The sequence below is a fragment of the Morchella importuna genome (assembly GCF_003444635.1).
Source record: "Morchella importuna strain M04M26 chromosome Unknown Morimp01GS024, whole genome shotgun sequence".
Lineage (NCBI taxonomy): Eukaryota > Fungi > Ascomycota > Pezizomycetes > Pezizales > Morchellaceae > Morchella > Morchella importuna.
The window spans coordinates 287,156-303,337 of record NW_025763421.1 but is presented as its reverse complement, the minus strand read 5'-3'; the positions used below and the strand labels follow the sequence as shown (position 1 = coordinate 303,337).

The 16,182-nt window shown below is 47.1% G+C and overlaps 3 protein-coding genes across 3 annotated transcripts; 1 reads left to right on the top strand and 2 right to left on the bottom strand.

Moving 5' to 3' along the window:
* Nucleotides 1–4,533: 4,533 nt before the first annotated feature.
* On the top strand, nucleotides 4,534–5,678 carry LAJ45_07515 (uncharacterized protein; the record flags this gene model as incomplete). The annotated part of the gene is made up of 4 exons (XM_046117072.1): nucleotides 4,534–4,777; nucleotides 4,850–5,180; nucleotides 5,259–5,421; nucleotides 5,475–5,678. The coding sequence occupies 4 exons, from the start codon at nucleotides 4,534–4,536 to the stop codon at nucleotides 5,676–5,678; spliced, it is 942 nt and encodes a 313-aa protein (XP_045969717.1).
* A 6,756-nt stretch (nucleotides 5,679–12,434) lies between these two features.
* Nucleotides 12,435–13,756, bottom strand: LAJ45_07514 (uncharacterized protein; the record flags this gene model as incomplete). The annotated part of the gene is made up of 3 exons (XM_046117071.1): nucleotides 12,435–12,542; nucleotides 12,692–13,217; nucleotides 13,410–13,756. The coding sequence occupies 3 exons, from the start codon at nucleotides 13,754–13,756 to the stop codon at nucleotides 12,435–12,437; spliced, it is 981 nt and encodes a 326-aa protein (XP_045969716.1).
* Nucleotides 13,757–15,057: 1,301 nt separating this feature from the next.
* On the bottom strand, nucleotides 15,058–15,999 carry LAJ45_07513 (uncharacterized protein; the record flags this gene model as incomplete). The annotated part of the gene is made up of 2 exons (XM_046117070.1): nucleotides 15,058–15,638; nucleotides 15,699–15,999. 2 exons carry the CDS (start codon nucleotides 15,997–15,999, stop codon nucleotides 15,058–15,060), a joined length of 882 nt encoding a protein of 293 aa, XP_045969715.1.
* Nucleotides 16,000–16,182: the final 183 nt, after the last annotated feature.

The window sequence follows — 16,182 nt, the reverse complement described above, 5'->3', positions numbered from 1 at the left end:
CGGCCCTTCTCTTCTTCTTTTAAGGATTATAGGCGGTATAAGCGGAGTGTTATGGTTCAGACGCGCGAAAAGGCAGGAAAAAACCTCTAGGATTATTCAATATTCAAGATATTCTGAGTTATCCATACTTTGACCCTGATTGGATGTCTGACAGCCCCAACAATAACTCTCCAGTCAGATTTGCAGGTTCGAAACTCACAAAGTTTTTGTAAGCATTAGGCAGAGAGAGATCACAGAAGATATGGCCGCTTGTAGCGCCGATTCTGAAGTTCCTTCCATACATCAGCTGCATCGGTATCTGTGCGATATACCAAGTGACGATGGTATGCACATAATCAGCACACAACGGAGATCGGGCTCCGCAATCCATCTTCACGCGTGTATCGTTGCCTCTTTTACACCATGCTGGCCCATCGACATTTGCACTTTCTCCCGGCGGCGGCTTCTAAGGTCTAAAAGGAGAGCGAGTGATGGGACTCAATTACCCCTTGCTAATACAATAGGTCCCAATCTCACATAAAATCTAACGGAACCCAGGAACAGTGTGTCTCGATATGCTTGTAAGCACGTATGAGACCCGCTATTAATCTAGTGTTTACCCTTATATCAAGGTTACGTGTATTGAAGAAGGGCGGGGTACCCAGCTGAACTACTCGATGAACGGGTGGGGACCATTGGTTAAAGCCGTATGGGTACAGTCTAGGCTGTCGAATTAGTTTGAGGAACTAACGCAAGATTGCGGTTCTTTTAACCCATTCACTACAACCCGGCCAATTGGCCGTTATGGTGACAGGTTCGCACTGGCATAGTGCTTTTTTTGGGCGGACCGATTGGCAACAATGTAACCATACTACCAAGGCTTTATCAACCTTTATTTATTTTACGCCCCACCTATACCGCACCGTAACCAAAGTCCTGGGCTCGGGCCGCTCATGGCACCCTTCTTTTCCGCTTGAACCTGCATTGCGTACTTGCGGAGAAATGATATGCTTACTGCATAATAGATGCAGCTACAAAGAATTCAGGTAACTTAGTGTGTAATCATCATTGTTGACAATCCCAAATATGAAAGGAAATATCTAGGCTCCTCACTCATGAGCCAGGAACGAACTCAAGTCACTTATACATAGCATTGTTGGCGCATGCTATGGAAACAGGACCACAAATAATCTCGTGTCTATCCCCTAGGAGTAGCAAGCTGCTCAGCGGCCGCAAACGATGGGAAAAACCGGAAGCGAAGAGAATATGACAGAAAAGAGCAGATTGAGTTTGCAAAACAAAATCTCAAAGCACAGAATACGGAGTACAGCTAACGATATCCAATAGGAAGAACTCTTTACAAATGAAAGCCCAGGAGGATATACCAAGACACACATATACGGGAAATTAAATAAGCGGAACGGCAAGGAAGGCTAAGAAACATTGAAAACCCGGGAAAACGTTAAACAGGAATAAGATGTGCATGCACTTGCATATAAAAACAAAACCGCGGAGTAATAATACTGAATGACAGGTCCAAAAACCACAAGAAAAAGAAAAAAGAAAACTCTCTCCCCCCCCCCCCCCCCCACTCTCCTTGTCCCTCCCACAGATACTCCCCACAGTCGATAAACCCCGCCCCGGCGTGTATCCCTTTTCGATCACACGGTTAACGTGCCCAACATTCTGGTGACATGATCCAGCACCTGCCAACACAGATAATCCCGATAGCAAGTCTTGACGAGAGTGTACCACCAATTAAATGTTTGGCCTACATTCAGGGCACTCTCCAGGTTCCAACTTAAATATTTTGTGGGGTCCTTCGCGACAGACACTGGTGGAAGTACTCATACCTCCCTCGCTGCTGTCGAGCTTAACCGCGTGCTTCTCCCGGTTCATGCAGTTTTGGTGGTAGTAGTAGTTAATGGTAAAGTTGCACATTCTTGTTGTTTGGGAAAGATTTCTGGGCTATGGATATATAAAACCTGCACGTGAGCAACGATCGAAGTCATGAGGGAATTCTAATAGAGTGTTTTCAACCTACTTATGGGCTGTTTATCAAGATCACGAGACAACCGGCTGAGGTTGGGATGATGTATATTAATTGAGAATAGATTATATTATACTGGCGAGTTAATATAAAAGTCGATTTATATATTGGCGAACGGAAAGTATCGAGATAAAGCACCCGAGCTCGAGCTAGGTTTTGATTCTGAGAGTAGATATTTGGAGATCCCGACAGAGAGGAATTCAACTAGAGGAAGAAACCCGCATTTATATTAAAAAAAAAACCCTCGTTCTCCTCCTGATCAGTGTAGTACATTTGCTTCGTCATTACAAGACTCGACTCGACTGAACTACTCATCCGGTAATATGGTTCCGAGACATATCTGACCTTGATTCCTCTACCCCACCTTTAACTACCGAAGCATTGTACAACTCTACAACTGTAACCAGCTGCTCGTTTATGCTGTGCTGTATGTATGTATGTATGCATTACCAGTAACCCTGTTATTCAGACCAAGGGCCCCGTCATAGACCAGGCCGATGGCCCCTTAGTCTCAAGGGTTTTTATTTCAAACTCCTAAGACTCATGAGTTCGTCCATTCATCCTCTGAGATATGGATTTGATATGCAGCATCTCATACTCATCTCACCATACCTACATATAACCCCTTCTTGTCCACCCTGGGAGTGAGCTGAACGTTAGATGCCAGTGGTCACAAGATCTGATATACAATTCTATGCCGTTTACTTGCTTATTTGTTTCTTCTGGATTCCTTCATGCACATGCCTTGGTACGCCGTCCGGACATTACATACAGGAACCACCGGCCTAGGGTCCAGGTACCGGTCGGCAATCAAAAGGGGACCTAGAGACCGCCAAAAATGATAAAACCCCCATGACAATGAAAAGCAAAAGAAAGGAAAGGGATATCTACTTGCATGAGTTTGCCTACTTGGAAAGAAGAATGAAACAAAAGTAAAGTAGCCAAGAGAAGAGGGAAAAAGAAAAAGAAGTACCCATCACTATTTAACTACTTAAGTGACTTTTTGATTGATGGATTGACTTCTTGACCGCTTGGTTGACGCATAGCATAGCATACCTCTTCCCCCGGCCTTCAGTCTGATTCGCTATGTGGGCTAGAGAAGCAAAAAAGAAGCATGCCTTAATATGCAAGGCCGTTAGGATACCTGGTAGTCCAACTGTGGAAAAGAAAAGTCGCCCGCTAGCTCGGACGACTAGTCCGGTAAGTGATTGGATCCTTCTATCTATTGCGGGAAATATATCCAATCAATCAAAGATGTCGGGTCATTACTGAAGCTACAACACTATTGGTTGGCTGTTACCACCCAGCTGTCCTCGCACATTATGTCAAGCTGAAAGGCCATCGATCCCATCTAACTGCACATAAAGACAAGCTACATACAATACTGTATGTACATACCTACTTAGGCAGGCAAAAGGAACATAAAAATTTCAAGTTCCGTAGTAGGGATCAAGTCGCAAGTGTGTTATAAACACTAATTTCACAGACCCAGGAAGGATTGGGGTACTGCGTTATTACTTGAGATTCTATGGTATGTACTACATACATAGGTACATGCTCTAGAACAAGTGCTACCCTAATCTACGAGTAGCTACATATTATTAATGCAATGCAGCCTTGCGAGGCTTTTAGTGCTGTAAAATCGATTGAATATGGCCATGGAAGGATCAATGAGATCGCGACAAATGATTTCAAGGGTGGTCTGCGGAGAGGATAAGTTGGCGCGATGTACCTACTGGTGCCAGGTGCCAGGTGTGGGCATCATCATGGGATGAACCCAGACGACGAGTGAGAGGGAATGAATGAGTGCTAAGAATAGGCAACAAGCTGTCTCAGACACTACCTATTGGGGATATGAAGAGATATACGCAGAACAGGCGGCAGCACATATACCGGATGGATAATGAGTGGTTGGTTGGGGGTGCCTACTTATTCGGTGGTGTAGGTAAACACGGAACAATTGGGTTGGGAAGAAAGAAAAAAGGCGGCGTAGGAAGAGAGATGCAAGGGGCTGGTTGGATTCCTGTAACCATAACAACCACAGACCCAACCGCCCGAATTTTGAAGGATTCTGAGAGGCCGGTACGAACTGTACTGGAAAACAAGAAACAGAGTAAAAGAGAAGCAAAGGAAGAAGAACCAGAAGAAAGGAAAGAGGAAGAAGGTAGTCAATCTCCATTCCAGCTCCCCCCCCCCCTCTCTCCCCTCTCTTCCCCACTGCGCTCCTCTACGAGTCTCTCTACATAGCCCCCTTCTAGAGCTGCTGCTGCTGCAGTCTGCATACCCTAGATCTACATAGAGTATCTACTTTGCCCATCCGCGACTAGAGTTCCTTTCCCCTCGTCGCTTCGCCTTTGATCCGACAACCCGCAATTTCCTTTTGGCAGTAGAGTAGCAGCAGCGCCCGAGCCCCTCTTGGCGCAACCTAAACCTCACGACCGACTCTTCCTCCTCGATACCTACGACAACGACAACAGCGTCAACTTCAACACTTTACGTCCACCATGTCGTTCGGAAGTTTCCAGTCAATATGCGAAACTGCCCCGATACCTCTGTGTTCGCTCGTCGGTCCCTACAATGGCGCAAAATCACTCACAGGACCGGGAATCGAGGCACTATGCTATTCACGAAGTATTGAATGGGCCAACACAATGATTTTTCAGGCCGCAAATGACTTCGTCCACATTTTGTCACTCGTCATGTGCTCGATCATGGTTCTACACGTCCGTTCGAAGTTTACCGCTGTTGGTTTGTCTCCCACAAAGCTCCCCCTATTTGATTGACCCTTTCACATGCCTGTGTTGCTAATAGCCTAAACAGGTCGCAAGGAGATCACCACATTTTTCTATCTCTTTATGCTCCTCACCGTCATCTCGCTCTGTCTCGACTCTGGCGTCGTTCCTATCGGTTCAGCACCCTACGCATACTTTGTCGCCGCTCAAGCTGGTCTCTCTTCCGCCCTCTGTACATGCCTACTCATCAACGGCTTCATCGGCTTCCAGGTGTACGAAGACGGCACGGCGCTCAGCGTGTGGTTATTGCGCCTATGCTCCCTGGTCATGTTTATTGTGACTGGTGCAGTCGCGCTCTGTACCTTCCAATCATGGGCGGGGTTAGATCCCTCTAACACCATGGCCTTGTTTGTGCTGTTGTACGTGGTCAACGCACTGTTCTTGTTCATCTATGTTGCGTGCCAGGTCATACTAGTGGTGGGAACACTCGGAGATAGGTGGCCGATGGGCGACATTACCTTTGGCGTGTTCTTCTTTGTGGTTGGACAGGTGCTCCTCTATGTGTTCAGCCGCAAAATCTGCGATGAGGTGTCGCATTACCTTGACGGACTATTCTTTGCTTCCGTTTGCAACTTACTTGGTGTGATGATGGTCTACAAGGTAATACCCTTCTCCTCCCTTTCTACTGGTTTACTGCTGACCGGATGTAATAGTACTGGGACTCCATCACGAAAGAGGATCTTGAGTTTAGTGTGGGCACGAAAACGAACGTATGGGAAGTTAAGGAGCTGCTTCCGGAGGAGGACCGAAGAGCAACCATCTATGAGCATCAGGGTGCGCAGAGCGAGTATGCGCCCAGCACATATCATAGTAATCGCATGAGCCAAGGATACGGCGGCTTTGCAGAGCGGTATTAGAGCGAATTAGTAAATCAACACAGAGGTTGTAATATATTCAAGGATGAGGATACAGCATAGTACGCTATATCTCTCCTTTGGGAGGGCTGGGGTTTTAGGTTATTGGTTTTGGTTTTCTTTTTCCCACTCTAATGGAGTTTTTATGAGAACTAGCGTCTGGTTTGTTTGCATCAATGTCTTTTTTCTTCTTCTTTTATGGCGGATACCACCATTATACCACTTTTTCTTACCCTTTTTTTATACCCAGAATCAATACGTTTCTGCGAATGGGGACGGATGTCTTAGGAATTACATGAATCTGAAGTGATTTGACGATCACTTATGTTTGGGGTGGGGTTTATATTTCTACATGCGCTAGTCTTTTATTCCTTATAGGCTATCTGTGTTTTACTAGAGGGCTTTGCATATTTGGCGGTGGCGACAGGTACTAGGTAAACTTGTGGTGTAATCTTCATAGGGGTCTTTGTTATGCGTCTGTGCCATTGTACAGGATAATTCAGAACATATTTTGGCATGTCGATTGCATATCGGTGGGTTGGCTGTAGTTGGGCTTGAATCGGATTTAGTAGCGATTGAAGTTGTCTTACCAAGATCAAGTGAATTAGGGTACAGTTTTAAAACTGCCGGTGTTTAGTTGGACGTGCAGCCACCAATTTACATGTACCTAGGGGTACCCAAAAGTGATGCAACGCTTGGAAATATAGGGTGAGGTCTTAGTGAATTCGCAACCACGTTACATGTAATTTCTTTCATTTTGATGTGATTGATGAATTCTTCATAATATCTTTACTTTACATACTATATATCGCTGCTTCGTTAAAGTTAAAGTTGGGTTGCATGTGGTTGAAATCGTGAGTAGTAAATTGAGTCGTTGCATCACTTTCCGGCACCCCTGGGTACATATTACTTGCAAGACAGTGGCTAACCTCAGCCCTAGACCGCCCCACACTTATTATCAGTTCCTCGCATGCTAGTGAGCAATGGAATGTAAAACCATTGGCTCGCATCTTTTGTATGGGCGATAATGTACTACATGTGGCTGCAGAAAATGCGGGGTGGAAGACGTTCGCCATCGCTGAAAGCAACAGTGATCCTCCCGCACCCTATAGACTCTGTAACCCCAGTAACTGGTACTTTAATTATTCTATCTCGGGTTAGTTATCGCGTTTCACGTTATCGGAACGCAATTTACTTTTTTCCCCCGCGTGCTCGGCCTAGGTCATGATGTCTCACTCGAGCTCGGCCGAGGGTTCATGCCTTGTTAAACAGGGAGAAATTGCTTCGCACAGTGAATGTCTTGAAGCTCGTGGTTACGTACGCGCATAAATAATATAGTAGACAGTTATATCCCTAAACCCCTGACATATATGGTGCGCACCATACTTGTGGCATATCATACGCAAATATTCCATGTCTCTTGGTTTAACTCTGGAAAGTGCAAGACATCTAATAAGCTGATATGATTACTAGTAACTTAATTTGGAATATCCATGAGGGCTACCTGCTTCGTATCCTGTTGGTTTCCGCGCGCCGTTCTAGATTCGTATCAGTCTACGGGATCGAGAGATCTGATCAGCCACCATAATCAAGAAAGTATATGTACGACGTACGAACCACATGAGATCATGTATTTGTTTTTATTATGTTTTGGAGAGGCGCGAATGATATGGCAGTCAGGTGTTGATCACCAAATAATGCCATAGGTGTAATTAGAACTAGTACCCGCAAATAAATCATTGATAGTGCTGATTATGATCTTTCTTTTTATAAGTGCTTTCTTGGTTGGCACTATCTACTCTTTAGAAATGCAATATCCCTCGTGACAAGAAGACTTAAATCTGGCATATCATGGTTATTTTCTGAAAGCCGATTGACCTCACGCGTTCTTGTTTCTGATATGTACTGTCGCCTTGTAAAGGTGATTTGTTCCTGAACTTCCCGCTATACTGCGAACAAACCCCACTGACGTAACTATATAGGCCTAGGCTAGCATAAAAAATCCCCAAGGGTTTCAGATCTCGTGTTGCTATCTATCTAATCAATTGCGTTACTTCTAAGAGCTCTTGCTTCTAATAGGCATAGGCTAAAAGAATGATTCTGGTCCTGGATCGTACATTTCTGTAGGGTCCATGACATTTAGAGAATCTCGGAGATTTGAGAATAACCTGATCTTTTACTTTTTCTTAATATATATCTCAGATACTAAGTTAGAATTATGATGACCGAGGGAATTTCAGTAATTCACTCAATAGATGGACCCGTGGGACCTCCCTTTTCGTGAAGCTTTGTTGGATTGATGCATATAGGAAGAGAGGGCGCTTTCATTGAGATTCCTTTCCTAGCCGTTAGCAGCGGTAGACAGATCTAACGGGTTATGCCAACTGTAACATCATTGGGCCCCCATACGAGCATGCATCACGGACCCAATCTCGAGGTACAAGTAGTGTCTCATAAGTGTCTAGCTGTAATAGCCGTGCCTCACTAGCTACGTTACCAACTCCAACTACCGCTTACGACTACGTATTGCCTCAGTAGCATGAACCGAGATTATACCCTTTCTTCCAACTCTTATCGTAGCCATACGTAGGCGTGAAATTGCTTTCTTTCCTGCTCAAGCGGCAAGCCTTGCAGTGTAGAGTGTAAATATTGGTACTCGTAAATCATTGATAGGTGCTAATGTAATCGAAGATTATTTTTCTTTTTCTGATTCTTGGAGCCCAGGACAGACATTAAATGCGGCAGCCAAAGCCTAGGCAGGTCTTTTGAAATCAATAGCCAATTCTGACGGGAGTTTTTATGCGCTGTTGTGTCATATAGATGATGACTTGGCATAGTATCTATTGACTTTTCGCGCGCGTACACCTATCTCTTAATGAGATGCATAAGAGGTAAGACGAAACATCGAGATCGAGAAAGCTAGAGCTGAAAGTAAACGATTTGTGGCTTGACTAGAACACCTCTAGTATTAATGCACCTATGCAACCAGAAATCCCCAGATCTCTAGCTGTAATGTGCATGTTTAGACAGGCTCCACCGGTTTTACCGCCCATATGGAAAGTTCTGAGATACCACAGTAGCGAACCAATGAAAAAAGCAAGTAAGAGACTAGCTAGCTAGCCTTAGGAAGAAAGGGGAAGTGTCATGCCTGGTTCTCGAATTCTTAATTCCCCGTAAGGTATTTCAATAGCAATCCTAAACACTAAAAACCTCTAATCGGGAAGTTGCAAGCATCTTATGTTCAAATACCCCGGAAGACTTCTCCGTAGGCCATCGGACTGTATCGTGCTTGGGTCCGATAAACGGCGAAGACCTTCGGTACCATAATTTCTTAATGGAAAAAGGCCCAATTACCATCTATCAAGGAGAGAGATACCAAAGAGCGTGGCGTGAGGGCTCTCTTTACGGCCACAAGTAAATTTTTTACTATCAACTATTTGTCCTCCTTCATCTCCAGATAAACGGAGCCTTGTGCTCCAAAGTCGACAATATGAATGCTCTTAGACTACTGCAGCTGGTATGTAATTGCTTGAACCATTACTTGATCAGTATATTTACTCCACACATACGGTGCATTGTGGCATGATCAAATATAACCCTAGTCGTCGAGGTATTTGACACTGTGCTTTTAGAATTGTGACTCTGCTAGCAGGCCAGTTTTCCCACGATTTGAAGGATTTGAAGGGGATCTCCATGTAGTGTATACAATATCGGTATATACCAGGCGGTTCGAGCAACTACCTTGCGTACTAAGCGGTACTTGAGCTCATTACTACTTTAGTATTTGAATGCGTCAAAAAAAAAAAACCACCTATGGTGTGCGAGTTTGTCACTTGTTGGCATCTCCGTGCTGTAGTGCTATCTGCTATCTACGTCCACATACCATTTTGGCGGGAAAGCTTTCTTGCTTTATCTTTGATACTGATTAGAACTGTGCCAATAAATCTTGACAACGAAGAACTCATGGTATGAGTCAGGGAATGTTTGATCCTTTGGTATCGGGGTGCTTCTTGGCATCAGAATGGCGTACTTGCGCGATTGCCCGAAATTGCCATGTAAAATGTAGCCACGTAGTAGCATAGGGCAGTCACAGTACCCCAAAACAACATCCCCACCGTTTCTGTTTGTGTTCTCACCTAACCCTGTGGGTGAGTATGAGTGTTCGTCAACTAACGAGTGATAGTCTGTGATCGGGTTTGTCTAGTTCGCGTGGTGAGGATGCCGGGTTCCCACAGTTAGCCAACTTCGATAGACACTGAGCTCGAGAGGAAAGGAGAACAGCAAAGGCTTCACGATTACCGCTGCACATTTTGTCGACGCCTATACTTCTAAAGCTACCCGTACCAGTATTTTTCTCAGAATCGACTCATCATATTATGCATTAAACGCTGGCAAGATGCCGTTCAAACAACAGTGACAAAGGTACGTGCTCATACGGCACTCGTTAATCCAGAAGAATACCTCCACCTGGTAGCATACGAGCTCGCGAGAACTCGAGGTTTTAACAGCAACCTAAGAGCTCTCAACTCGCTGACTATTGACACTAGCCGGCCCACAGTTAACAGCTGGCTAGCTAGCTTAGGAGTACGACGACAAATTTTACGGTTGACACCGCGCTGTCCACCCTCAGATTATCACCTAGAAACGCTGATTGAGAAGTACAACTATCCTCTACCTTTAGGGCCCTCTCGTGGTCTATGGAGCCAAATGGAGTAAGTTAGTATTACAACTCCACGATACATACAATCCAGACCCCTTACCGGCCACGACCACCCATTTTAAGTCTGTTTACAAGCCTACAAGTAGAACAACCACCAGATACCATAGCCCTCGTCCACTTTATTCGATCTAAGCCGCCCACGGAAGTTCTAGTGATGGGTACGAGACACGTTGTCTCGAGACTTTTGGCAAAACAAGACGAGACCTGGGGGCGGTGAAGGTCGATAAGACAAGACCAGACCTATAGGTACTCTCGATACAGATCTAGAGATCTTTTCGACTCTCTTTACCACCTAAATGTATTCTCCAGCCCTGATTCCAAAATATCTGAACTCTTGATTTGTATTGATTAGTATGATTTAGAGGTTTCGCAGCCCTGCGGCCACATGACAATAAGTCTCGAGACTTTGACTAGACTAAATCATTGTCCCGAGATTTCCGAGACTCAATCTGAAGAATACAAGACGAGACGAAAATTTCCCAAGTCTCGTCTCTTCTCATCTCATGCCCATCACTACACAGAACGCCCTGGACACCATTCATAGCACTGTGGCCCATGAGAAGAGCTGGTTCGAACTCTGTGCTCGGGGTTTTGCTCATTAGGGGGAAGCCTCACCCCTCTGAAGGGAAATTGAGCACGCCAAAGCCCCTTACTTCGATACATGAGCTTAGGTCAGAGTTAGCCTAGAGCTGCTATGCTCGATGCTATAGGGTGAGTTATGAGTCATGGAAAGAGCGGAAATCTTTACGTATATACTTATCAGACTTTATCATCTCTTTGCAGAACAGGACGATCTCAACCCAGTTACCCTCTATATATATTCCTCTGGCCGTTTCTCCTCATATACATATACCCCGCACGTTTCCCTGGCAATCGAGCGAGTTTCCTGCGTATATACCGAACCTAGCATCCGATTGACATACAAACATTCCTTTGTTGTAGATTCGACATGCAGCTCGGCAGGGCGAGAACCCCAGATTTCGGTATGTAGAAAGCCCGTTCGTTAGGGAAATGGGCCGGAATATAACTCACCTTTTACCCTTTTCTCGGGACATGTTATTTGACTTACAAGCTTAAGTGGTATCTCGAGCTCCCCAATTCACCCCTCTTAAAATTCGAGCCTTCTAGCGTTTATTCTCCAAGAGCCAAGTTACTCGAACTTATGTCCCTTTCGACTTGAGACGGCTCATATACCATGACGCCACGAGCCCGCCAGCCCGCTCCCCACCTCCTGCTGTGATAGACAACCTGCCCTGTCCTCTCAGAAACCTGAGCGTGCATAGCAGACAAACTATCCCACCTGAAAACCAATATGCTCCGGCGCGTGGGTAGGGAACAAAGCGCGAATGTCGCTACTACTAGAGTTGGGGGGCTTCGAAGGTAGACTGAACTATGGTTACCCAGCTGACTTCAGGCTGGCGAGTGATATGCTATGATGCAGCTCACTTGCCCGCTAACTCGCGGCGTCCTCGCAACCTCTGGCTATCAATACGAAATCTAAGCACGGCAACGGCGCTAAAGACATGTTCAAACTCTTGGTAGTCAAGGAAGACACCGAGCATAGGTGGGGACCGATCCTCAACGCCGACTAGCTAGGTTCCTCCGGCCACGAAGATACGAGGCAGCTGGTTGATAACCCCGCCGCCGTCGCCGCCACTTCCCAATATCATGTATTATCGAAGCCATGTGGTGTGTTTCATTTTGTTTTGTTTATGAGAATAGTGTATCTAGCCTATCAATAAGAGCCGAATAAACGCCTATCCGCCCCCAAGCATAAACCATAAAAATTACTCATTCCTGATATCAATTCATCTCCTCATCACATATATCACGGTATACATCTAGTAGAGTACATACACACGAAAAAAAGATGGCCTAAAAAGGGCAGAAAGAAAGGATAAACGTTGCAAAACCAAAGAAGCCCATCCGTACAAAAAAAAAAAAAAAGAATGTAAAAAGGAAAATAAAAAAAGATAAAATCCCCTGTACATGAAGAAACCTCTCTCTAGCGCTAGCCAAAAACCCCACGAAATATATATTCATGCAGTTGCATTCCATGCGTTCTGCAATCCAATGACTGCCGCGACGCTCCCCAGAGCGCCCACCGCCGACGGACCAATCATCCCATTCTGGACGGACCAATGCAGCTACATCGTCACAAAAAAAAAATTAAAACCGTCAGCCATATGTCGCACCATACCCGTTCCCGCTCCCGCTCAAGCCCAAATAAAAAAATAAAAAATAAAAGGTCTCGGCCTCCCAATAAAATGGAAAATAAAAGAACTGGGCAACATACCGTCAACGGCGCATACGCCAAATTACTAATAATGTTCTTCTTCCACTCGTCCTCCTCCTCCTTCCTCTGCCCCCGCTGCAGCAGGCCCCTACTAATCTTCCCCATCCTCATCTCGCGCACCCTCTGCAACCTCCAAAACTCTAGCCCCACATGCGCCATCCAGAACCTGCTACTCCACATCCACAGCTTGCTCTGCCCCTGCTTGCTGATTCTCAGCACCTGGTGGGACGCCAGATAGGCCACGTTTTCCAGGCCCTGGAAGCACGCATTGACCAGCACCTGCGCCGCGACGATCCGGCGGATCGTCAGGTCCCGCGGCGGGTGCTGCACGATGCTGTGGCCCCAGGCGTAGATGCCGAGGAGCCCCCAGAGACGGTTGAAGATGCGGATGTCGGAGATGAGGGAGGTGAGGGAGGTGATGGACTTGAGCAGCGGGGAGCCGCGCGGGAGGTTCGGAGATACCATTTGCAGCGTGTAGGAGATTGTCATGAGGACTTTGTCGACGCCGCCGGGGGTGGACATCATCCTGGGGAGCGCCGCGCGCGCGCACGGGCACGCAGCATGTTGTCAGTTCGGTTTGGTTCAGACCTCCTCCTCTGAGAAACGCGGGGTGTATGTGGAGGGGAGATGGGACGGAAAGAGGGCGTAGGTAAACAGCGGGGAGTATAGATGTGTGTATTGAGACATATATATCTATATGGTATATATATATACTCACTTGTTCATCCTCAGCAGGAAGTGGTGCAAACGCGATCTGGCCCCCGGGAGGTGTTTCCTCAGCTGCCGGATTGCCTCGTCGATGTTGATACCGCCCATATCCTTCGCTCCTCCTCCGCCGGGCATCCCACCACCCAAGGCAGCGAACAGGTCAAGGTTGTTATTATTATTGGGCGACATTGTTCCGGGGGTGTTGTTGTATTGGTTGTGATTGTTGTGGGTGTTTGTGTCGAGGTAGTGCTGGGTGAAGTAGGTGTTGGTTTGTTTATCGTGGGCCGGATCACATAGCGCGAGGAGGTAGAGGAGAGCTGGGGAGTCGTCTTGGGGTGACGGTGGTGGTGTCTTCATTCCTCCCAACTCGACTACCCGCCGGACTACTGGCTGGCTAGCTTACGGGTTACGGTAATCACGGATATCACTCAGTGACAGGTCATCGCGGTACGGTGCTAGGGATAGCCTTTTTTTCCTCTTCTTTTTTTCTTCTTCTTCTTCTTCTTCTTTGCTGCTGCTGGCTGCGCTGCACGAATGGGATGTGAGTGGGTGTATGTGAACCGTGAACGTGAATGCGCGAGTAGCCAGACAGGCCCGGACCGAGGTTGAGGTTGACGCACGTGGGTTGGATTGGGGAAAGGGCGCAAAGGATGGTCAGGGGCCGGTGCGGTGCGGTGCGGCGGCTTTGCTACTTGGTGCTGTAGTTACCGCCCGCGGGGATATCCGGTAGAATGGGAATGCTTGAGGGGGGGTGCGAGTACCTACTGCGGTACTGCTACTCTGGGTATGTAGGTATATACGTAGGTAAGGCACTGCAAGCGATTGATATTAATTGATTACTCTACTCGGAGTCTACTGTATCTAGTTGATCACTTCTGTCCTGGACGAAATGCATCTCATCGCTCGCATCGGTGGTTCAAGTAGAGATTCGGTACCGGTACCTCACTACAGCTACTGACCATCACGTTTGACTTGGCTCAGAGGGGGGAAGACATGGCATACAGAAGACTGGGCGCTATGAGTAGGACATAAACATAAACATAAACATATGTAGCTAGATGGGAGAAACAAAACCCGCAAGTTTTTAATTAAGCTTGGTGATATACACAAGTTAAAAGGTCCACATGGTGTCGCAAGATTCTAAAGCTACCAATTGATTGGTATCACTGTGAAATTATAATTAAGCGCGCAAGCAGTAAACAGAGGATGGGACGATTCATAGGCCAACCTGTGCCTCCAATCATATAATAATATACCTACATTCAGTTTCTTGTATTTGCGTTGAGGTGGCTACATGTATTTCGTTAACGAATATGAATCCCGGGTACTGCTGCCGTGGGGGCTAGAAACGGAAATGATATTTAGGGCGACAAAATAGCATAGTGCACTAGTAACAGTTAATTTTTCAATAAACATTTTTAATTGGATAAAAAAATGAATAGTAATAATTCGCCGACAGTGTACCCCGCTACTACTGAACGCTAGCTAAATAGAAAAAGAAAGAGACGAAGAAAAAATAATACAAAGAAATAAAAGGATAAGAAAAATAAGAAAAAATAAGAAACAATCATTGGTATGACCATCGAACTCCGTTCCCCCAAAATCTACAAAAGAAACACAACCTAAATATACATTTCTATGCTCTCAACCCGCCCCATCTATCGCACCGTAGTGCCATTCTCCTGCGGCCCCATCCTCGCACTCCTATCTCTCGAAGACTTACTCTTGGAGATCTTATGCCTCTCCCCGCCATGCCTCTCCCCTCCATGCCTCTCCCCGCCATGCCTCTCCCCCCATGCCTCCCCCACCATGTCTCGAGCCCCCCTTCCCCTCGCCACCACTACCACCCCCTCCCTCCTCTCCCCTCTCGCCGCCTCCAAATCCTCCTCCCTCCTCCCGCCAAACCACCCACCGCGCAACCCCCCACCCTGATACGCCGGCGCCGGCTGCGCCAGCGGCTGCTGATCCTCCAGTCTATCGTAATTAGCGCCCAGACTCGGGTCCTGCTGCGGCGGGAGGCCCTGGGCAGCGATATTTGCGGCGCCGCGCTGGCGCAGGTAGTCCTCGAGCAGGATGGCGTTGCGCGTGTTGGCTTTGAATGCGATGTCGAGCAGGTCGCCGAGGAAGGGGATCAGCCCGATGACGAAGTCGACGATGACGTTGAAGACCATCTGCAGCGTGACGGAGGTGGGGAGGTTGGCCTCGGAGGCGGTGCGGATCACCATCATTGCCAGGAGCACTGTTGGGGGAGGTTGCTATTAGCATTGTTTTTCACAAGAAAAGAGAGTGGTGGACTTACGATCCGCGACGTCACCAAAGCCCGGGACGATAGCAATGAGCGAGCTCCACCCCATCTTCATGCCGCAGAACTCGCCGAAGGCCATGTCGAGGCGGTAGGCGCGGCGCTTGACCTTGACGAGGGTGCGCTCGTCCTCGGCGGAGAGGCCCGGCGGGAGGGCACGGCGGACCTTCTTTGTGCGGGAGGTGGAGAGGCGCGCGGCGGGCACCGTCTCGAAGTAGGGGTCGGTGCGGCCCTGGTTGTTTGAGGCGTTCTCGCGCAGGATCTTGTTGAAGACGACCTTTGTGATGAGGCCGGCCATGATGGCGTTTTTGTGTGTGGTTGTGGTTGTTTATGCGGGGTGGTCGGTGGGGGTGGGGGATTTAGACTTTGATCGAGGGGGGGGGGGGGGGGGGGGAGTGTTCTATGTTTTATATTATGGGAGATGAGATGAGATGGTCTGAGCTGGTGGTAATTTACTTGTTTGTAGATCTAGAGTAGCTCA